This window comes from Barbus barbus (genome assembly GCF_936440315.1).
Source record: "Barbus barbus genome assembly, chromosome: 19".
Taxonomy (NCBI): Eukaryota; Metazoa; Chordata; class Actinopteri; order Cypriniformes; family Cyprinidae; genus Barbus; species Barbus barbus.
Window position 1 is genome coordinate 25,658,580 of NC_136747.1, and position 23,705 is coordinate 25,682,284.

At 40.8% G+C, this 23,705-nt stretch overlaps 1 protein-coding gene across 1 annotated transcript; it reads right to left on the reverse strand.

Annotated features, from left to right (window-relative positions):
* Positions 1-566: 566 nt before the first annotated feature.
* LOC306885663 (protein capicua homolog) lies at positions 567-23,292 on the reverse strand. Its single transcript, XM_079442342.1, has 20 exons — positions 23,149-23,292; positions 17,029-20,733; positions 15,946-16,077; positions 15,684-15,834; positions 15,498-15,591; positions 15,038-15,220; positions 13,437-13,569; positions 13,037-13,324; positions 11,595-11,692; positions 9,721-10,582; positions 8,459-8,598; positions 8,201-8,361; positions 7,044-7,231; positions 6,559-6,960; positions 6,008-6,171; positions 5,756-5,880; positions 4,824-4,975; positions 4,402-4,533; positions 4,177-4,302; positions 567-3,230 (listed from the first exon to the last, which is right to left on the reverse strand). Exons 2-20 carry the CDS (start codon positions 20,564-20,566, stop codon positions 2,959-2,961), a joined length of 7,341 nt encoding a protein of 2,446 aa, XP_079298468.1. The 5' UTR covers positions 20,567-20,733; positions 23,149-23,292; the 3' UTR covers positions 567-2,958.
* Positions 23,293-23,705: the final 413 nt, after the last annotated feature.

The following is a 23,705-nucleotide window of genomic DNA, read 5'->3' on the forward strand; positions in this document are numbered from 1 at the left end:
TGCGCCGTTGATGGTCAGAGGAGCATGCTGAGTGTGCACTCTCCTGAAGTCAACAACAATCTCCTTTGTGTTCTCCACATTCAGAGAGAGATTGTTGTCACAGCACCACCCGGCCTGCCAGCTCACCTCGCTCCTGTAGTTTGTCTCATCTCTGTTGCTAATGAGACCCACAACAGTCGTGTCATCCTATATATTTATCAATTATCAAAAGCAGACAAATGATAGATAGATATATTAACAGAAAAAGATCAGTTCCTACTTGTAAATAAAACTTTATATCTGATAAAGATGATAGATATATTATAAAACACCCTTAGTTATTAGTCATTTGTGTATTATAATAATAATTAGCAAACAAAACTCATTAATAAAAAAATAAATAAAATAATAAACTGTTCCTTATTACTGATAAAGATAATAAATCAGCTCTGAAAAGGATAATGAATCAAAACAGAAAAGATTATGAAATAACACCAATATTATTTATTCTGTATGCATTTCCATCCATCCATCAATGACATACCTTTATCATACATGCGAAAAGAACTACACAAAAACCAAGTGTTGTGTTAGGTCTTTAATTTTTTTCAATAATCTCTTGTTTAGAAATATTGCACATGGTCAACATGCCTGCTGATGAGTTTACGCTCACCTTTCTCTTTCTAAAACTCCTTCTCCGAAGTAAAGACAGTTTATTGGATACACAATCATAAGGTGTACACGCATACATGTGCAGGTATGTGTGTGTGTGTGCAAGCATTTGTCTGTCACAGGGGGAAGGGAAAGAAAGGGCAGATAAATCAAGGTTAGAATCGAGCTGAATGGTTACATATGCCGATTTCTCCTCGCACACATCAGTAGCCACCGGTTTTCAGGCATACGCTAACAGTCTTTTAATGTAGTGCCACTGCATTTTCGGGAAAATATGAATAGCATTTGCTCGGGAGTAAGTTTGATTTGTCAGGGTGCATGTAATGTTTAAGCACATACGCTTGCACACACACAGACATCTGTATATCATGGACATATAGAAATATATAGGTATATTTATACATTTATGTTGTCACACATTCAAGTGAAGACTGAGTAGCATTTTTATACTCATCACTCCTTCTCTTTCAGCAAAACCAGACGCAAGAAAGTGCTAGGTTACATTTTTTTTCTTTTAGTTTGTTCAGTTTGGATTTCTCTCTCGATACTCATTGATTTTTTTCCTTCCCCACTCTCCTTTCAATATATATATATTTTTATTACAGCTTGTACAGTAAAAATCTATGGCACTAACAGGTCACTCGTCTACTTCAAAAAAAAAATCCCACCCACGTCCTATTGCACCAATGAAAGAAGAGGCAGAGTAAGAAAGAGGAGATCCTGAGAAATGCCGCCCCAGCGCTGGTCTCGGGTCAGCTTTCCCTTGCGTAATCCTGAATCGAAATGGTCGTCGCAGACTACAAAGCTTACTCTGACTCCAGACCAGCGCTTAAAGTGGCGCTTTCCATCAACACTTCGGTTAAAAGTCTTAAGGAGATGAAAAAACAAGGGCTTTCCTTACGGGATGCGGAAAGGGAGAATCGAACGCAATGGAATCAAGTCGTTGGTTAGTTTTTAAATATCTAAAAACAAATACTTTCCTGATTTAAACCATGGTCTAGGACCATATATTGTGCAAACACCTGATTGAAATATAAAAAAGAAAGAAAGAAACGAGGAAAAGAACACAGAGAGAGCCTCGTGCCCACCCTCTGCCCCCCTCCCCAGCCATCATGGTTATATATATACAGTGTACGGGGAAAAGCCTAAGTCGGCGGCCAGAGAAGAGGAGCTTCAGCTAAGAGGCTAAAACAGAGTCTTTTTTTTTTTGACGTAATTGCTCCAACACTTAGATAGCTGGATTAGTCCATGCTGAAAGTATTACTAGAGGAAGAGGAAGAAGAAGAAGAAGAGAGGCGCAAGCTAATACAAAATAAGATATCAGTCAGTTCCACCGTTACAACACAACAACAAAACGACAAAGCATAACTACACGTTGATTCGAAGAGGAGTAGTGTCTCTATTCGTTTGCGTCTTCTTTTCAAGGTTAGGACAATGTTTTCCTCTCTCGCTTTTGAGTGTGCTGTGTTGTTGTTGTTGTTGTTGTTTATGCGATTGTGGCGGTCGCTGTAGCCTCTGTTTTCTGCTCCGCTGGTCTACGTGATTATGAGTCTTGAGTTTGTTGCTTCTGGGACGAAAACCAAAAAAAAACCTGTGAATTTACAGCCCGTGCTGAAGAACAGTAACAGCCGATGTATGTACCCCGTCACGGGGGCGTAACATTCGCACGAAGACCCTTCTCCTCCCCCGGCTATTGCTTTCCTCCGTCTCGGTCTTTACAAATGAAAGTGCAAGCGCATTTGTACCCCCTAACCCTAACCCTAACCCACCCCATCCCCGTTTTGGATTGAAAGTTACCGGTACCTCAAACAGTCTAATTTCTCGTCTAAAACATTCAGTCCATTCGATAAAAATCTGTGCTGGCCCCACGCAGGGGGCTTTACTGAGGGTGTGCAGACAGGCTGGTTTGGTGCTGCCTGTGGTGCAGCATTGAAGGGCTCTAAAATTCCGACAGAAAGTGAAGCCACGCCCTAATGCAGAGGTGGACCAATGACGGCCTAACACGAGTGGCATATGCAAATGAGTGCGACCTCATGCGTTCCTTGTGCAAGTCGTTAATGTTATTATGTAATTGCATAAAGTGTGTGCGTGTGTGTGTGTGTGTGTGTGTGTGTGTAACTGTGCATAACAACAGAACATCAACGAAGTGAACGCAATGGCAACGAAATCAGTTCGATTAGGAACGAAGCAAAATCCACATAAGTGCTGTACTGTATATCGCCAGCGGAAATGGGTTTACACATTTCTAGAATCCATCCCTACATTCGTCTTTCATTCTTTCGTTCCGCTCGTCTCCTCCGTCGTTCTTCATCTTGACTCCTGCGGATCGCCCACATCTTTCTTTGGCTCTTCCATGCCCCTGCCCCTCTCATCTGCTTCGGAATTCTCCCTGGCCGCTGGATTGGATGGTCCGGGAGTAGAGGCGGAGTCAGAGCTTCCGCTGACCACGCCTACCACGCTTTCAGAACTGCCGGCGGTCTGCATGATCTTCTGCCTTACTTCGCGGATCTTCAGCTGCAGGCACACCTTGCTGGGAAACGTGTCCGAGTGGCGAGCTTGGAAGGCAGCTGTGGCTTGCGCTGTACCAGAAAGAAAAAAGATATGCAAGCTAAGTTTTGTCTTCACAACGATGGCGGATGCATTTTTTTTTTCCATTTGATGCTGACAGTTAAAAACAAATAATAAATATGCATATAATTGAGCCTCTGAAGCAATTAATTTGATAACTGTACAATTTGTTTTGAAAAATAAATTTAAAAACTTTTACTATAAAAATAAAAAATTAACTTTTTAATCACACTTTTTATCGTTCTTTTTTATCGAGTTTATATCTCACAATTCTAACTTTATATCTGAATATATATACTTTTTTTTAGAATTGAGATGTAAAGTCAGAACTGTGGTATGAAAAGTTGAAATTGTGAGAAACAAACTTTCATAGTTTAAATTTAAATGTTAACATTTCATTTATTCCTGTGATTTTAGCAGCAGCCATTACTACAGTCTTCAGAGTTACATGATCCTTCAGAAATCATTCTTATATGCTAATTTGCTGCTCAATTATTTCTTATTCTTACAAATGTTGTAAACAGTTACATATACATTCAGTCATTTAGCAGATGCTTTTATCCAAAGTGACTTGAGGACAATGGAAGCAATCAAAATCAACAAAAGAGCAATGATATGCAAGTGCTATATAACAAGATTAAAACAATTATAACAAAACAGTTGTGTGAGGTGCAGAAACTAATGCAGAGGCTAACGGTAAATTTGACATTGTTGTCTTTGTCTCAATTTTTTTCCTTTTTCGAAAGTTGTGAAAACACTATCGTGGAGTTTTCTTTTGCTATTTGAGCAAATGGGGATGCAAAAAATATATATTTGTGGTAGTCCCCCATTCACTGTTATTGAAGTTTACCCAACTATGACGACTTCCTCTGCTGAGAAACCCGGAAATGTGAAAAGGGTCCATTCAAGTCAACAGTCTGGCTGTGCTATACTGAGAGATGGTTAACTTGGTGTTACCTGAGGGGAAGAAGCCGTGCTCCTGGAAGAGCTGCATAACGAGTGAACGCCGCTGGTCCAACATCCTACGCAGAGACGAAGACGGCACGCGGTCCAACTCCTCCAAAATATGCTCTGTCTCTCCAACTGATAAACACAGAAGATGAGAAAACACACATAAATAAATAAATCATGCACAAATGCATGCGTCCACGAGACTCAGTTTAAACATAAAGCAGAACCCACCCCCCCTGTCGAAAGTAAAGATGTCCCCTTCACACTTGGCAGCACTCTTGGGCGTGTTGGGCTCTGAGCTGCAGCTGGACAGGCGGCGACTCTTCCTCCGTGGTGAACTGGGGTCGTCGGCGGACTCGAGATCTAGGGAAGGAAAGAAAAGGTTATGAAAGGAGGGATCAAACTCACCCCAAAAAGCAAAGGTTAGGCAAAAAGAATCCCCTAGATCCCTTTCTCTAGCTTGCTTCTCAATATAGTTGTCTAATAAACCTGGCATCGTATATAACAAATATTATTGGCTCTTTGATAAATTGCTTTTGTAAGCTGCTTTGGATAAAAGCATCTGCTAAATGCATAAATGTACATGTGATTGTCTGAGGAAAACATGGTATTTGACTGTGCAATTTCTCATTATATTTATAATCTTCTCTCACCTATAGAGTTCCTCCTCTTCCTGCGGTAGCTGCCCAGTATGGCTCTAGGGGAAGTTGCTAGATTCTGTAAATTGGGAGAGGGCAGCACATCTTCAGGCTTGAACTCCGGCAGCTCTTTAAGACGCTCTTCAAAAGAGGAGCCAAACAGCGCCCTGTGAAAGAGCAAATGCAGTTGTTGCAAAATGAAATAATAACTGACATATGACTACTAATTTGGTGTAAATGCAAAAGAATAAGGCCTGAAAGATGCACAAGAACAAACAAATGTATAACAATGCATACTAGGAATAAATTATGCACTACAGTCAGTTTTCGCTTCCAGGTCAAAAACTGTCATGGCTGAGCAAATGTTTGAAGAAAATCTTGAAGTAAATTAGTAAACTGTAGCTACAGAATGGAGTAATATCACATCTGGTTTGATATCAAATATATCTGAAGGTCTACTGCCACCTTGAATACTAAGATGCGCTAATTTTACAGTAACGCACTGGCTAAAAATATAATGCACCTGCGTACATGCACAAATAAAAATTTTTGGCCGAATAGTGATACTGTTACAATGTTTATGTCCACTGTTGTTATTCTTAACTAAAACTAGTCTTTATTGATTGGATTACAGCTTAAAGTAAAATATATATTAGATAAAAAAATGTAAACTTTAAACTGGAACTTTAAACCAAAAACGTAATTAAAATAAAAATGAGAAATGTTGCCTTGGCAACTAACTGAAATAAACAAGTTTCAGTTGAAGTGCTACAATTACTAAAACTACAATAAAAATAAATAAAATTAAATAAAAATATGACAAATTATTTAAAAAAAATAATAAAATAAAAACAAAAATAAAAGCTAATTAAAATACTAATATTTACTATAATAGTATATAAATGGTACACTAAAAACTGCAGTCGATCACGGGCAATGCCACTCACTTGTCATCAGCATCAGAGGTGTTTTTCAGTGGAGGTGGGCGGAACTTGGTCTTTTTAACTGAAGAGGGGTCAGTCTGCAAAGGGGGTGGCGGGGGGTCCAAAACAGAAGTTTCCCTGCGTCCGGCCTGAAAGAAAAAAATCAAAAAGTGATTATAGAATAATGTGGATATCTGAACCTGCACGGTTCCGTTTCATATGAAAACTGTTTAAATTTAGCAAAGTTGTATTGTACAGCTGAGAAAAGAGTCTCACCTCTCGACTCTCATCTTTGCTGTTGATCTCTGCTTGACTTTCTGTCTCCTCTTCCATCGCTCTTGCTCTCTCTGTTTGAGATGGGCCCCCTCCTACGTCTCTCTCAGACTCTCGCTCCATTTTGCTCCCTTTCTTTCCATCCTCCTTCCCTTCACAATGCTGACCTATTGAACATTTTGAACATGACTTTCGAGGGACTGCAAGAACATACAGTAATACAAATGGTTGATTAATATTTAATAACAACTGCTGTTAAAGACCTTGAAATAGCCATATCAGTTTTGTAGTATCTTTTGAACTACATTTATTTTACAGTGTTGTTTTTACACGTTACCTCTACTTCTTTTAGTAATAACAGTAAATTCTGCATAATTATATGCAACTAACCCTAAAACAAACCCTATTCCTAATCCTGACCTTACAGTAAGTACATGTTGTCAATTATTACTCATTACTTCAATGTATATTTTCACTGTAACAAGGACACACCTTAACTTAAAGCCAAATTTATAACTAAAATTAACGAGGTTTGATAATGAGGTTAGATTTACCTTTATGTGTGTGTTGCACCGATTCCTCCAAACCACTAGGTGGCGGCTGATGTCCATCCTTTGACACCACCAGGTTTCTCTGTTTCTCCATATCCTTCCTAGATTCTGGTCCTCTCTCGTTTTCCATGTGCATGTTTACCTGAGACTGCAGCTGCGCATCTGTTTGCGCATGTGGTTGCGCAACCGCGGCTGAGGGGGTCTTCGCTTGAGGCGTCGAGGATGATACTGGAACTGATGTGGAACTTGCTGTGCTTTGTGGCATGGATGTCACTGACACAACTCCTCCAGCTAAACTGACGCTGGGGTAAATGGCGGTCACAAGTTGATGGGTGGCCGTCGAGGCTTGTGCAAGTTGTGACAATCCGCTCTGGGGCGGGCATGGAGCCAGGAGGGGTGGCTGACCTGTGGTAGAAATTTAATGATGTTAGTCACGCAGTGTTAAATATGTGTTGGTGGTTTAAAGAACTCTCAGTCATAAAACTCACTTGCAACAATCGGTTGAACCAAGGTTTGACCAGCTGGGGCAATTGCCGTGAAGCCAAGGGTCGCCACTGGAGATTGCAAAAAAGATGGACCAGCAGGTGATGGGGTCTGGTGGGTGGAAGAGACTGCAGGTGTTGAACCCAATGGCAAAGGAGCTGCAACTCCAGGAGTTGACTGGACATATGTGATCCTGTGCGACAAAGACACAGCAGAAGTTAGATTTGAGACACACTGACTTTTCCAATGTATCTGGATCTCTCTTAACACTCCTGTCAAAGAAATAAACTCCTAACCCTAATTACTAAAATCAGAGGATGAACAATTGATGAAATGGTATGAAAGTGTTCATTTTTACACCATTATTTTAGTTTTAGACAGTTTGTGTTTTTTGACAAAACAAGTTCATCATGCCATATTCAAAACTGTACTTAATTTCACTTAGACTGAAATGGCATATAATTTTAGAAATAAAAATTCTTTATTTCATAATCCTTTTCATCCCATTTTTGTTATCAGTGACAAAAATTTTTTTACTAACATATTTGTCTGTAATTTTCTTATCCTTTGGTGCCCATGATTAAAAATACAAATATTTTAAAAAATGCAAAAATGTATCAAAAATATTAAAGATAAATTTTATATTATATATATATATATATATATATATATATATATATATATATATATATATATATATATATGTATACACACACATTCTTAAAACATTGTTAGTGCATTAAATCTTGCAGTGTTATTTTGTAACAGTATGACAGTATTAACAGCATGTTTTCAGTAAAATCCTTTAATTATAGTCATAATTATGCATCCTTGTCATTTCATCTTAAAAACTTGTGTCAACTAACAGATTTAGTAACTTTCTTAATGTTTGGCACCCATGGTCAAAATTAATTTATTATTATATATAAGGCAAATAAATAATCTATATTTTTGTATAACATAAAAGAATATAAAGATTTTTGTCTTCTAAAAACAAACAGTGTTAGTACATTGTTAAATCAGATGTTGTTCGAGGACTAACAAGGATGTTGATCCAGGAACATGTCCTACTTGGCACAGTCACTAGAAGGTTAGACTGTGTTATGTTTCAGTGCTCAGATGTCTGGCAGCAGTTTTAAAGAGACAGTGGGCAGTAAAGTACCTTGTAGGTGGTGGCGTCAAGAGCACCGTCTGAGGAGGGGTGGGCCCAGGGGCCATGACAGTCGCCGTTGGCATAGAGACAGGAAACGAGCTACCAGTATGCACTGATCCTCCAGGATGCACATTCGTTTGGACCACAGGCATTGGTGCAATTTGAATGATCTGAAAAGCAAAGCAGCTCATGAATCCGACACTTCTGTTGCAAATACAATAAATGCTTCTCATTCATGTACCAGGACAGTAACTCGAGCCGATCTACCTTACTTCCTGGTTGAGTCCCATTTTGAACAGGAAGGGGTGGACCCACCAGGGAAATTGGCTGCGGAGGTGTAGATCCTGTTCCGACTGTTGCCATGGGAACCAACATCTTGCTCTGTAAGACTGGGGACTGCGCTTGAACTGTGCAAAGAGATGAAAAGGACTGATATAGTAGAGACCAAGAATAGACTTGATAAACTCATTTCCCTAACACTGTGTGCATAATCCTGATCCTTGTAAGCTTGGGAAACCTCATTAAATGTGTTGAAAAGCATCAATAAAGCATCACATTCCCTTGGATGAGGACACATTAAATAACCTATAGGCTTCCCACATGTTTTGAAATGAATTTCACTGACTTGTTCATGAATGAGTCATTTGTGAAGTGACTCATATGTCACATATGTCAAATATTGGGCCTGTTTTACACAAAATGCAATATCCAGTCCAGTCATTCACAACCATAGGTTTTGCTCTGTTAAACCTCTAAAAACAGAAACTTGAAAATATTAGTGCTGTCCAAAGGTTAAAATAATTCAACTTTTTTTTCCATTTTAAAAAATATTTAGTATCATACAAGCTAAAATAAATTTATTTCAGGTTGGATGATGTCAACAAAAACTTGATACATACCGAAGAGGCGGTGGATATACACTTCTGCTCAAAGTTTTTTTTTTTTACTTAATAATAATAATACTTTTATTGAGCAATGGTGCATTAAATTGATTAAAAGTGACAGTTAAATAAATGTTACAAAATATATATTTTTTAAATGCTGTTCTCTTGAACTTCACCAAAAATATTAAGCAACGCAACTATTTTCAACATTGATTCAAAGAAATGTTTTAGAGCACCAACTCAAGCATATTAGAATGACTTCTAATGTGATTTCATCACAGACATAATTTACTTTTTAAAATGCATTCAAATAGAAAGCTGTTATTTTATATTGTAATAATCTTTCTGAATATCACTATTTTTACTGTATTTTTTACAAATAAATGTAGCCTTGGTGAGCATAAGAGATTTCTTTCGAAAACATTACAAAATTCTTGCTAACGGTACGGTAATTTACACTGATCAAATACATTTTTTAAGAGAGAAAACTAAACGAAGTTTAATGTCTATTATTTACAATAAAAATGTCCATTCATTTAAAGATTTGATTAATTTCCATGAATTTTACAGATCCCTGTGGGAACCCTGAATTTAACTTAACCGTGCCCGGTTTCTTCACCACAATTTAACTACCCCAAATCTCACCTCCTCCTCCTGGGCTGACTCCTCCCACCGCTGGGACTGAAGCATATCTTATTCCTTGCCCCCCCCCTGAGTGTACACCATTGGCCAGAGTCACATGGGTGGGTGCAGCACTGGGCAAGGTAAGGATGCTGGAGGGCTGCTGGGAGGAGGGACTGTTGGGATTGGCAGTCACAGGCAGAGTTGGAAGGATGTACTGCACCTGTGTTACAGGTTTCCCGCCACTAGCAGGCGTAGTGGAGGCAGCAGGGAGGAACTGGTGATGAAGCAGGGGAAGGGGTACTGCACTGTTACTAGGGGCTCCGTTGCATGAAATAGGTTGGGGTGGGGTGATGAGCTGAACGGTGGGTTGGTTTGGGAAGGTTCCTCCCAGGACTAGGCCAGTTACTAAGCTTCCTTGCCCATTAGGTTTGGGTGAAGAGGAGGGAAAGTACCCACCTCCTCCTGCTCCTCCGGCACCGATCAGTAGCTTGGGCTTCCCGTCTGGAGGTAGGGTCCCAACAGCCACACCCCCATCAGCTGGCTTGCTGGCGATGGGGATAGGGGTGCTAGTGATGGGACGAACAACATTGGTCACTACAGTGGGGGCCATCCTGACAGCGCCTCTTGAAGGGTATATCCTGGCATCGTGCAGCAAAGTGGCGTTCATACCAGTGACGGAGGCCGAATTAACATGAAATGGAATCTGCCCTCCTCCACCTCCTCCTTTCCCTTCTTTGGGCCCCACATTATCCAGTTCTGCACCACCCATGCCTCTCTTCTCCTTCTTCTCCAGGTTCTTGTCACGCCCCTCTTCGTTGCCTTTGTTGCCAGTTGTGCCATTCGGAGAGAATGCCAAAGAGGAATGGACTGGTTGGAAGGTGCGCTGAAAAGAAAAAGATAATTTGTGGCATAAGACCACTATTTTACTCTGATAATCTGATCAGTTCATTCACATTCATGCTGGATTTGATGTCTGTGTTAGTGTGTGTGTTTCGTAACTGTACATAAAACTACAATTCAAATATGCGGAATACAGAACAAACTTTTAAGTGAAAAACAGCTTCAGTTTTCTACACAAAGTTCATTTATGGCTTCAGACCACTTGGATTTTACATTGACATTGCATTTTCGCATTTGGCCAACACTTTTTTCCAAAGCAACATTGCATTCAAGCTATAATTTTTTTAAGTTCATGCATTCCCTGGGATGCATTACCTTAGTGATGTTAGCATCATGCTTTTATATATATATATTTATAAATATATATAGCCAAGACATCATTTCTCATTTAACTTGATGTACTAAACTAATTCACAATACTGATAAAAGCTATAACAGTATCTCAATTATACTAAAATAACAGGTTTAAACGACACAAGGCTGAGTAAATGACAGATTTTTTTGGGTGAACTATCACTTTAAGGCAAACAATTTTTTTAGTGAACCATCTAAGAGAGAACGCTTAGAGACATCTGCTGCCTTGTGGGTATATCCATTGGCATGGAAGACCTCACGAGAAAATCCTGAAGAAATAATAGTTACTTGCCAGACAACCAAACACACAGATGCTGAAATAATCTGTTTTTTATAAATAATAACTAGATGAGAGCAAATATAATTTCTGTTGCTATGGTAATGAGGCTTATCTAATTTAAAGCATATTTCTTAACAAAGAGATCTATGGTCTTTTCATCAATTAAATTTGAGGCGAATAACACTGACAGAACATAGTAGTACAGAACATTTATTCATTTAAAAATGACCTAAAACTGCATGAATAATTTAACAAGAGTTTAAAAAAAAAAGTTTAAAATAGTTGAACTGTAACAGATGTAATGCGGGACATTTTGCTTGACATGTCATGCCTACTACCCATGTGATGTATTAAGTGTTACCTTGCTGTCAGCTTCATCTGCATGCTCGTTTTCGTCATCGCTGTCTGTCACTCTCTCTTTACACTTCAGGTCAATGGAGCCGTCTGCAAACGAGTCTTCTGTGGGGAAATCACACGTTAGCTGTGAGACCAGGGTTTGCAAAACTCACACCCATGAGACTGAGAGCACCGAGCAGTGAGCAGATTTTGCCTTTCCAAAATGAATTAATGATGTTTGGATGGTGGTGGTGCATCAGAGAGCACAGGGCTCGTGGGAGACACAGACTCAAGAATCAGTCAGGACTGACTAATAATGAGAAAATGAGAATGGAACACAAAACACCTGTAAAATCGCTGAAAGATAATCATTTTCAGATGGTGGGTGCGTTCCACATATGACAGCGTTATCTACAGATCTGGGGGTTTTGGGGTCTTACGTTTTTCAAAATGCAGATAACAGAGTCGCAGAATCCAGTCATAGAGATGGAATTTATTGTATAACGCCGAATGTCACAGAACTTGACTAAATCTGGATCAATCAAAAGTAGGGCTGTACACAAATCCTGATTAAAAATAATGTCTGTGCATATTAAACCATGAAAAGTCTGTTTTATAAAGCCCTATTATTTACATTTTTAATAAATCATTAAATTTTGAAAAGGTTATTAATTCAATTGATTAGCTATACTTTTTGATTACTAACATTTAATTAAACCATAAAAAATGGAATCTGGAAAAAAAAAAAACATTTAACATTTAAAACACATAGGTCTCTAATATTGCTCAATTTTGAAGAAAATGTTAAACTGTTAAAAGTGTATAAATTCAATTGATTTGTTATCCTTCTTAACCATTAAAATGTAATTAAACCATTAAAAATGGAATCCAGACAAAACAAAGCAGATATCATTAGACCCTAGGTTTTCAACAGATGCAGATCTCTAGCATAAAAAGTGAGGCTTGCTCTTAGCAACACTTTATAATAACTTACATTAACAAACATTAATACAATATTTAATTCTTGACAGATCATTGCTTAGAAAGTTTTTACATGTATGTAATTAATATAACTCAATACTTAAATGTATAATAGGACACCTTAAAATAAAGTGTAACCATTTTTTACACTTCTGAAGAAACTACGAGTTCTGGATGGTTGCTAGGGCATTGATCATATTGACAAAGATGTATCCATCTTATTTTTAATGTACGGCAATTTGTAACTCGAATGCATAAGAGCTTTCACGTCATTCATTTCCAGTTATTTGCATCAGTCCAAAACTTCCGCTTGATATTGCAAACCTGTATTTCTTATAATATTTTAATGTATTATAAACACACTGGTTTGTAGTGTAAATAGTTTTATCATTTGCTGCACTCCAGTTATTTACCCACAACGGCTAATGAATCACATTCACAGAAAACAGCTCACTTTTGTGTTGCAAAATGAGGTGGAATGATTACCTATGACATCATCATCCCCCTCTTCGCAGATCACCATAGGCTCTTCGTCACTGGTCACATCCTCACTCGGTCGTCGAGGGTGAGCAGGGGCACGGGGATGAAACAGTCCCGTGCTTTCCAGCACTCTCTCCTTCTCCCTCCTCTCCAGAGAATGCACAGCGCTCTGGGAAAAGGCACGAGGCCGTTGAAGCTGCACTCCCATTGATCCTCCGTGAACGTCAGGCCGAGGTGAAGTCCAGCTGGGCCCTGCTCCTTTGTGGTCTTCCCCCTGAGATGTGGAATGGGCCTCTGGGGAAACAAAGAAGGTTAATTCAACATCAGTTGTGTTTCACACTACTATGCACTCATAGTTTCACAAGACTAACAAACGCCCACGCATATAACAAACTCCCACACGGACCGATGCTTTCAGACACGCTGCGCTCGTGAGCTTCTTTGGCCCCTGGAGTTCCCCGGCCCTCAGACAGGGACTTCCTTCTGTCCTTGTTACACCATTTCCAATCAGGGTGAGCTCGGAAATGAGCTTCCTTCACCTAAAAGACAGAAAACCAGCAAAAAAGACAGCAAAACAAAATTGAAAAATAAATACACTAAAATTAATTTGTAATACATTTATTTCATGCAAGTATATTTAAGTATACTATAAACACATTTACATATTTATGTACTTAAAATATACTAAACTGGTATACTTAAAGTCTGCTAAACTAGAACAACTAATTTTGTGCTTAATGCATTTTAATTGTGCAGAAGTAGTGCTGAAGTCATACTAAAGATATACTGAAGTATATTGGATTGTGCTAAAGGGGAACTATTGCAAGTATACTTTAGGTACACCTTAAATATCTTGCATTTAAAGACCAATATTATTCAAAGATTATACAATCCTCGTCAATAGTGACATTAAAACACATTTTAGGCTTAATATTAAGAAATGTGCATTGTGCACAAGTAGTACTCCAAATAAAGTTGAATTATAATTTTTATATCAGCAAGTCTCTACTATAGACTTGCAATTTGTCAGTAAATATGTTAATAGATTTGCACTATAGTTAGTATGAAATAAATATATTACTTTTTTACTGGAGGAGTTACTAATATTAGATTAATACATTAATCAATAATAACAGTGTAACACTTGGATCATGCACATATTCAGATTTCTAATATTTGTATATGAAAGTAATATAAATGCATAATTTTTAAACCTTTGAACATTTTATTTAATAAATTTGTAATCACTATAGTATTACTAAATGATGAATAATTAATTTTGATAACACTACACTACCGTTTAAATGTTTGTGATGAATAAAAAAACATTATTCATTCTTCATTTAATGCATTATATATTATAATAGTAATTTATATTGTTAGATATCTTTTTTTTAATGCTGTTCTTTTGAACGTTTTATTCATCAACAATTCTGAATAAAAATGTCTCATTGTTGATACAAAAATATTAAGCAGCACAACTGTTTTTAACACTGATGATGATAATAATAAGAAATATTTTTGTGCAGTAAATCAGTATATCAGAATGATTTCTGAAGAATCATGTGACTCTGAAGACTGAAGTAATGATGCTGAAAATTCAGCTTTGCATCACATGAATAAACTACATTTTAAAATACATCCAAATAGAAAACAGCTGTTTTAATTGTAATAATATTTCACAATATTACTGTTTTAGTGTATTTTTGAACAAACAAAGGAGCCTTGATTAGCATGAGAGAAAAAAACATTAAAACAATTTGAATGATACTAGTGCATACTGGCATTAAATTGGCCATCAACCATCCTCCTTTTCAGATATTTGCATCTACAGTACATACTGTATATCGACCACTGTAAAACCGATATTGTTCTATCACTAATTCAGATGCAAAACCACGTTTTAACTCCACGTTATGTCCTAATTTCAAAGACAGCAGATTGGCATGACATCTTTCTCTTATCTCTTATGCAGTATTTAATCATTTTTCACAAAAATGACTGTACCTGGAAGGCAAGATCATGATACTTCTGCTTCTCTTTGGGTCCCAGCGCGTACCACCACTCTCCCAGTATTTTACTGACGGTACGGTTGTCCTGGTTTGGGTGCCGCTGGTGAACCAGCGCACGGTGACGCTTGCTAAAGATCATAAATGCGTTCATTGGCCGTCTGATGTGGTCCTTTTCCCTCTTTGTGGTTTGAGAGAGAAGAGAGAGAGAGAGATTGGAGAAATAATGATTGTACACTTGTATAATACTTTTAACAGAAGATAAAAAGGGAATGAATGATGGCAATGCTTAACGACTGTAGCCTGAAAACCTAGACAAGTTTCTGGGTAATTTTTCAGCACTCACTAAAAAGTGAGATGGCAGGGCCATCTGGTGATACTCAAAAGAAACCAGGCAACTGATAAAATTAACAATAATAACAATAACAAAAGGACACGAATAGCAGACCGAAACTTACCTTCTTGTCACCTTCTTTTGGGAGTGCACTGAGAGATTGTGTGCGCCTTTTCATTGGGCTGGTGGATGGAGCAGAGTCTTGAGTTGGGAAAAAACTTTAAAAAATAAAAGATAATTGCATCAAAAACAGTAACCAAAAAAAGTAAAAAAAATAAAATAAAATTGTGATATGCAAACAGATATTTACAGGTCGTCAGCATCACTCTCGGTCTCACTGTCACCTCCTCTCTCCACGGGTGGGTCTTCAGCAGTAGGAGGGGGGCAAGACGGAGAACCTCTCTGTGGTGCTGGATGGTCAGTAGGTCCCTCAGTCACAAGGGCAACTCCACAGCGAGGTTCTGCAAGTTTATTCAGTTTCAAAATATCAACTGAATGTGATTTTGTGTATATTCTATGCAGTGTCATACAAGAAAATGTTGCAATGTCAAATTATAGTGTTCAGATGTTACCTTTGCTCTGATTTACAAGTGTTTGGCCATCTGCAGGCTGCATGGACATTTTTGTCTGGTTGGTCTCCAGAAAAGGAACCAACGAATGCCACGCGAACACTGGCACAGAGCGGGGCTCCACGTTGGTCCAAACTAAATGCAGAAACAGACAAACCTGTTATATATTCACACGACTCTTTCGGAAAACCTACAGGCTCTCTATTCTCTCAGGAGGGAACTGGTGAAAAGGCACCTTTCTGTGTCAGACAGAACCTGAATGAAAGCCATTCATATACATATGTCTGTGTATCACATTGGTAAAACAAAGAATGTGTGTAACTGTCCTGTGCCTCTGTCATTCCAGGGATCTGTATATCTCAGATTAAGTACTCATGAGAATCAGGGGTCCAATCACGCTCTAGCCGTGCATGTCTGGGCAAGTTCCCATGTATCATTTCAGACATGCTGCAACTGTCTAAAGAAACACTGACCCTTAACGCACAGTGCATTCTTCACTACACACACCCAAAAACACCTGCTGCTGACCGGCATACCAAAGTCACACTGAGCCCCCCCTTATTTTTACAGTTTGTCAGCCTGAGAGGAAATGGTGTTTGTTGGTGTCCTCCAACTTACAAGACAACATATTCTGGCCTGCACAAACTACTCTAGAAAAAAAAAAGTTATTTTTCTCTTATGTAAAAATAAACTATGCTGTGCAATAAATTTATTTTGATCAAATAAATGTGAATAGAACTGCCTAGATAATTTGGTACTGGAAGAATTTGATACTTCATTTTTAAAAGAACATTGAAATTGACTAATTGAAAAATCTAAGCACGGTGTGTGACATTTTGAGATTTACTCTCAAACTCTAGAGGCAGGTGAGAATCTTTTACAGGGATAATCATTAATTTAATGCATCCTTGATGAATAAATGTATTACTTTATTTTAATAATGCTTTTGTATCGTAGTATATAAATAATATAAAGTTAGCACATTCATATAATTATTTTACATACTTTAAACTTTTGGTGGCTATGGTGATCAATTTACAAAAGTTAGTGTTCTAATTAGTTTTATTCATCTTTCGGGTTTCTTACCAGTGCCAGGTCGTCCCATGATGATGTCTTTGCGAGGAGCAGGGTGAGGGGACTCGGCTGGAAGGATGAGAGGCAACAGAGCAGTGGGTGAAGGATGGCAAGCCACAGGCTGTGGGAGAGCACCACCTGCATCTGCAGGTCCACCTGACTTCCTCTCTTGCTCTTTACCTACTGAGCCAGATAGTGCAAGGGCAGGTCCAGTGGTTGCATTAGAGGTGGACACATTTAAAGCAGCAGAGTTTGAATGGGCAGGATGTCCAGGAGCCAGAGGTGTCAATGACTGTGAGGAAGTCACCAGGACTAAGGTGGGAGCGGGATTACGAAGGAGAACAGCTCCATTGGTGGCGGCGCCATTTATGGGCACAGGGGCCTGGAGGCCCACGGCATGGAGAGGGGGCTGGCTGTGCTCCCTAGAGCGTGAGATTGCTCTACGGCTCAGGGGACCATCGCTGAATTTTGCCAACGGCACATCGGGGTTTCGAACAATGACAGGCGAATCGCGTAGGGGAACAATACGACGTGAGCTGGGATCCTGTGGCAGTGGTGAGGGTGGTGTGGGAGAAACCAGCATAGGAGGTGGAGTGGAGGCGGCAGAGGATGAGGGTCGGCTTGTGACGCTCCTCTGTCGAGGAAATGAGATAGATGAGGGGGTGGTAGGCTGGCTTTGAGGGGACAGAACCCTGAATGCTGCTGCGTTGAGGCTGAGGCCGGGGTCATTGAGTTGGGGATCAGATTTCACATAGTCTAATGCACTGGGCAGTGGGGGTGGAGGGACATCCATCTTACGTTTACTGGGACTCATGGGTACAGTGAACGTCAGGTTGGTTTGAAAAGTGGGGACGATGCCAGAGATATGGCGCTCACGTTCTACGCTGGGAGTGCCAGGGATTTTTGTGCCACTGAGGTGGCGAGGGCGGCGAGGGGTCAGTGGTGCTGTGATGGGGCTGAAATTGGCTGGGCGGAAGCCAAATAGCGTGGGCGAGGGGGACGGCGTAGGTGAAAATGGTGACTGATTGGATACAGGTGAGTATGAGGGCGTGCACGAGCGTGAGCTGCCAAGTGAGACTAGCATATTTGCAGCCTCGCACTCGTCAAAGTCAAAACGTGACATGTCACGTGGCAGTTCTTGTGGTATAAGAGAAGTCATCACCAGACGTGGTCGAGAGTCCCCGCCACGGCTGCTGGCTTCACTGCTGTCTCTTGAGTTGTCGTCCCAGTCATACTCGCTGCTGGTGCGTCCACCTAAACGAAGGTCAGGTGTGAGGGTGCCCGTGCTACCGGCGCCACTCCGGTCTCGGCCAACCCCTCCTCCGGCTTCCATCTCTTTGGTGCGCATGGAGAGATGCCGCGAGCAGTAGCCACGCCTCTGCGACTCCTTCGAGCAGCCTTCACGTGAGCACAGTCTGCGCCACTGCTTGCCATTGAACTTCTTGCGGATGCCAGTAGGGGTGCACACCACATCGCCCTTCTTGTACTTCTGTTGAGCGGCCGTGAGGGGTGTGCGGGAACGTGACGAAGAGGACGAGGATCCAGAGCCACCCCCTGATGCACTGTGCGAGTTGGAACTGGGGGTCTTGTCCAGGGAGCCTCGAGAAGAGCTTGGGGGCAAGGGAGGAAGCTGGGATGTGGAGGAGATGACTGCCGCACCTGTGGTTGAATCCAGGCCCAGGAGCATAGGGGGGTGATTTGGGAGAGGAGCAAGAGGCAGGTGGGGTGCAATCGGGGTGCTGAGCCCTCTCACCACAGAAAGGTGAGAGCTGAGGTAATTTGGTTTAGAAAGAATGGGCCGATGCTGAGAAGGAGCCCCCAGAGCTTTGCTTCCCAAGGCTGTGATGCCATCATCCCTTAGCTGGCTAAGACAGCTGACTTCCAAGTCCACCCCATCTGGGGTGGATGAATGAAGAGGATGATGCTTTTGCCTCTCCCTCTCCCTTTCTCGTTCCCTTTCTCTTTCTATGTGCCTTTGCAAGTCTCTTTCCTGATCCTGCTCTCTGTGATGTTCCCAGTCTCTGATTGGGGCCACACTGAGTACAGATGTGATGGCAGTGTTAACGACAGAAGACGAAGAATGGGGTGAGGGGAAAGGTTGAAGCAAACTCTGAACAAACGTTGGTCTAGTCAGTTGAACCACCTCCTGCTCCACTTCCATGTCCTCTCTTTCCTCCCACTCTCTTTCTCTTACCCTCCTAACATCAATCCCTGGCTCTGCTGGCTGGGGCGGTTCTAAGTCCCAAGGAGGAACCAGGAGGCGGAGATTTTGTAGTGAGACCCAAATGGCCTGAGCCCTTCCGTCATCTTCCACACCTCTCCTCTCCTTTCTCTCATCAGACCGATCTTCCCTTAGCTGAACACGGTATGGGAAAGACACAGCTGGGTGTGGATCTACTTGAGTGACAATGCCTTCTCTGTACCACTGTTGCGCTCCCTCACTGCCCTCGTCGCCTCCTCCGAAGGGGATGCAGACTCGTGTGCCTATAGCCACCGGGGCCATACCGGGAGGTGATGCATCTAGAATAAGGTCAACAGAATCAGTAGCCACTCGAAATGGGTACTTGCATATGGTCTTTTCTCCATTTAATTGCACCTCCACAATCCCATGCTCCTCACTAACTCTCCGCACAACTCCAGTGCGAAACACCCCAGACATTTCCCGGCCCCGATCGTGAGGCCAGCCTTCCCCTAATCTGGGACCCTGTCTGGCCAGAACTCGCTGATTTTTGAGACCTTTGGCGAGGACCCCGGCTAGACCAGATGACAGGCTCTCCTGCGAAGATGTCGAAGTGCTATGTGCTTGTGGCTTTTGGGAGTTGGAGTGAGAATCACGTCTTGAAGCTGTCACTTCTAGGTCGGCCGAGTATTCGCTGGCTGTGTCAGTTGAGGAGCAACGCTGTGGGCTGGATGCGCTTGGCCCGTCCCTCTCTCCGCACTCGCCTGCAGTTCTACCTGTAGGCCCAGGTATATTGTTGTGTCCGTACCCAGTGATGCTGTCCTCAGCCAGCTGGCTTTGACCGTGTAGGTCCGTGTGTGCAGCAGAGGCAGCTGGGCCCTGGCTAACACCACTTCCATTATGAGAGCTGCTGCTGCTCTGTGGGGGTGTGCTGGGAGCGCTGGCGTTGCCATGGTTTCCGGCACAGTGCTCCGAGGTGTACTTCTTCTTGGGCACGCGGGCCTTAAAAGTGGCCGTCTTGCGACTAGATGAAGGGTTGGGGCTGTTGCTGGCGCTGGTCGTGCTACTGTTGCTGTCACTTTGTGTTCCGCCAGACTTGGAGCTCCCGGGGCATTCCTCTGTCTTCCCAAAATCCCCTGCTATACCGAGGACCCCCTCCTTTTCCGGAGACCCACTTCTTCTCAGTGGCCCTTCCTGTGATGAGTCAGAATTTGAGGAGATATGTCTCTTGGGAGAAGTAGGTGAAATTTGGGGTTTTTCCTCTGTTTCTCTCTTCTCTTCCTGTGGGCTACTGTCCGCTGTCCTCCTCTTAACTCCCTTGGCGCGAGTGGATGGGGGCGACCGCCTTTCTTGCTTTTTAATGGGCTTCATCTTGTCTTGCTCTAAGAGAGTCTCTAATCCTCCTGATTTCCTGCAAGTCCCAGTCTATCAATATCTTCCACTCTATTTCCCTCTTGCATCCCGCCTCTTCTCTTTTTCTTCTGTTCTTGTCCAAGCCTCTTCCTGTTTGCGCTGTCCTTTCCTTCTTAAATTAGAGCCTGCAATGAAACACAGCACATGAGATGGATCAGTTCGTAATACAACACTACAATTCTCATATAGAGAATTGAGAGTATAGAAAACAGATTATACAACCAAAAACAATTTAGTGCACAAGATAAAGTTTTAAGTTAAAACCTAATCTCATCAAAACATCTTCAGTGTGAATTTATATAATATAGCCTTAAAAAGTGGATATAAAACAACTTAATACAAGAAAATTTGACAACGACAGAACACAAAGAAAAATGCTTGCCCAGACAAGTCACACACACATTTTGTTTTTTTTTGGCTGGATCAGAGGAGGCGGGGGAATTCCTTGTTCAGTGGTATTTCTGTGACTCTAAGGCTCTCTCTCGCTCGCTCTTTCAAATGACCTTTTTGCAATCGTTACAGAGGCTATATACCCCTACAGTCCTCACTTCCTGTCACAGCACTACAACATCTCAATGTACAATACCATCCTTACACATTACTACTTACGCATTCTTTTCTTCACCGACTTCTGTTTAAAGCCCATTTAAAACCCACAGATGTTATCAACAACAATGTTTGCATAAATATGTGTAGACACTTGAATTCACTTTCTACAACCCAGTTTAAATACACCCTGCAGATTACAAATAATTCAGTATAGTCAAATGACAATTAACTTAAACTTTGAATATCTCCAAAAACTGCATGCAAGGTTTATGACTATAAAATACGACTGGTTTTTATTAAATTACGGATGTGCATCTAATATATTATGATTAAAGGTCAGAACATGAAAGACTTCTTTTGATAAGCCAATGCATGCTGGAATTAATGAAGATGTAACAGATCGTTTTAGGTCCGCAATGCAAAAGTGTCCCATTCTTGTGAGCAGAAACCACAGTAACCACACTGCCATTTACACTGTAAGGCAAGTTTGCAGACAATATGCAAATCTAAGATATGCAGTATATAACCTTCAGTAAGAAAATCCCATCATAAAATAGTTTACTAAGACCTGCTATGACTTTTATTGCTTGGTCATGTAGGTGAGTAAAATTTTGGGGCCACTAAACTATTCCAGTGCATACAAGATAACACAAAGTGTAAATAATGAAAGGGCAATACCAATACTTTTTTTACTAATTGCGTCCTTATTCTGTATGGACTAGTAGATCGCATGCTCATTCATACCATCACTATGGTTATGTTTGTGCTTTTTATGTCATGTTTATAAAATAAAGATATGCAATATTTTATAACCACTGTATTAATTTAATGTAACTTTTATAGGCCTATGTTTTATAATTATATAATAAGTAGCAGTAACTGAACTCTGCATGACACACTGCGTCATGTGATGTCAACATGGCAACTCCCATAAAGTGGTGACTCATAATATAGGAAATATATATAACTTTTAATGATTTTGTAACTCAAACCGTAGAGCATGACACCAGCAACATCAAGGTTATGGGTTTGATTCCCAGGGAATGAATGAACTGGTCAAATGTATACCTTGAATATGAATCACTTTGGATGAAATGTCTGCGAAATACATAAAAAAATAAAGAAATAAAAAAGTTTGCAATGCACTAAATAGCTATTTAGGTTTCTCAGCCTGCCCACTGTACTCACTGACCCTTCAAGTAATTATAACAACTGAATCTTATAATGACTCTCCAAATGCACAATAATAAATGTTCCCATGCAACAGCAAGTCTCCAAATAAACACAAATGTCCTGAAACAATGTTTCTCATCAACAATGGTGCTGCTGTCGAAAGTTTTGCTGAGTAGTACACCGCCGTATCTGTGTCAAGCGCTTTTATTGGTCGTAGTGCCTTACTCTACGCTTACAACCACCTACAACACAGTGGAGTGGTGTAGGCCTCCTCCATAACACAAGGCCGCAGAGCAGTTCCCGTCTCCTGAGGCTCCTGAAGCGAGGGCGACGGGGCCCATATTATTAAATATGAGAAAAAAACATACAATCCCTCTCAAATATACGCGCCTATAGGCTATACATATGAAAACATCCGAATTAAATTTACTGAATGCAACTGAAAACATATTATTATAATATAGTCAAGTTTAAGGAAGAAAATAATCGCGTTATGTTTACATAAAAAGCTATGGATAGAAGCAGTGACAGCTCCTGGAAGCTAAAGGAACACACAAAAGCAGTTTGTTGAAGCTGTCACACAAATATTTTCAGGAGAAAAAGTTTTTAGGCTGACTGTGCACCTCCACCCCTCCCTTTCAATGTGTGTGTGTGTGTTAAAATGCTTACTCCGCCATTTTATCCAATCCACTAAGAAAAATTAAACAACTGACGGCGAAACATTGTAACGTTAGATGGATCCGCGACGTAAAGCAAAACACAGCGTTAAATATATAGGCAGCTCACTGCAGTACTGCAGATGAACGCTTTCGACTCACCCCGTGAATATTTACAGTGCCGTCGATGCGAAAACCAAGCCTATAAAACCACGGAATCCCCGAGAAAGCTTTTGCAAAGAGTGTTTTTCTTCCGCAAATGAGAAAAAGTCCAGCCGTTGAGGTTCCAGGGTACTCTACAGTCGCAAAATGGTGAATGAAGCACTAAGCCTTGACAACCAGCGCCCTCAGCCAATCAGCGTTCACAAAAGGGTACAGTAGCCTATCAGCACTCGGGCAGCGGTGATGAGGGCGGAGTCACCTGTCAAAGTCCCGTTGATCGACAGGTCGCTCGGACCAATCGCGCTCTGGGAAAACAAGAAACAGCTGGTCGATCCTGACGCTGCATCAGCCAATGAGATTCAAAGGGAGGGGCAGCCGAAGCGAGTAGGTGGGATTATTAACAATTTGCGATATCTAAATACTCCTGTAGTCGATTTGAGCAAATGTGACATAAAAGAGAAAATATAAACGAATAAAACAAAAACAGCGAGCCAGTAATGTTAACAAAATGACTAAAATAAACTTTCAGCAGGACATTCACGAATTGTAAAAATGCA

Excerpts from the sequence above, each read along its gene's own strand:
- LOC306885663 (XM_079442342.1), bottom strand. The coding sequence starts at position 20,566 with ATGAAGCCCATTAAAAAGCAAGAAAGGCGGTCGCCCCCATCCACTCGC. Across the intron at positions 13,570-15,037 it reads ATCATGATCTTGCCTTCCAG|GTGAAGGAAGCTCATTTCCG; the intron begins GTACAGTCATTT and ends TCTGTCTTTTAG. Across the intron at positions 8,599-9,720 it reads AGTCAGCCCAGGAGGAGGAG|TTCAAGCGCAGTCCCCAGTC; the intron begins GTGAGATTTGGG and ends CTCTTTGCACAG.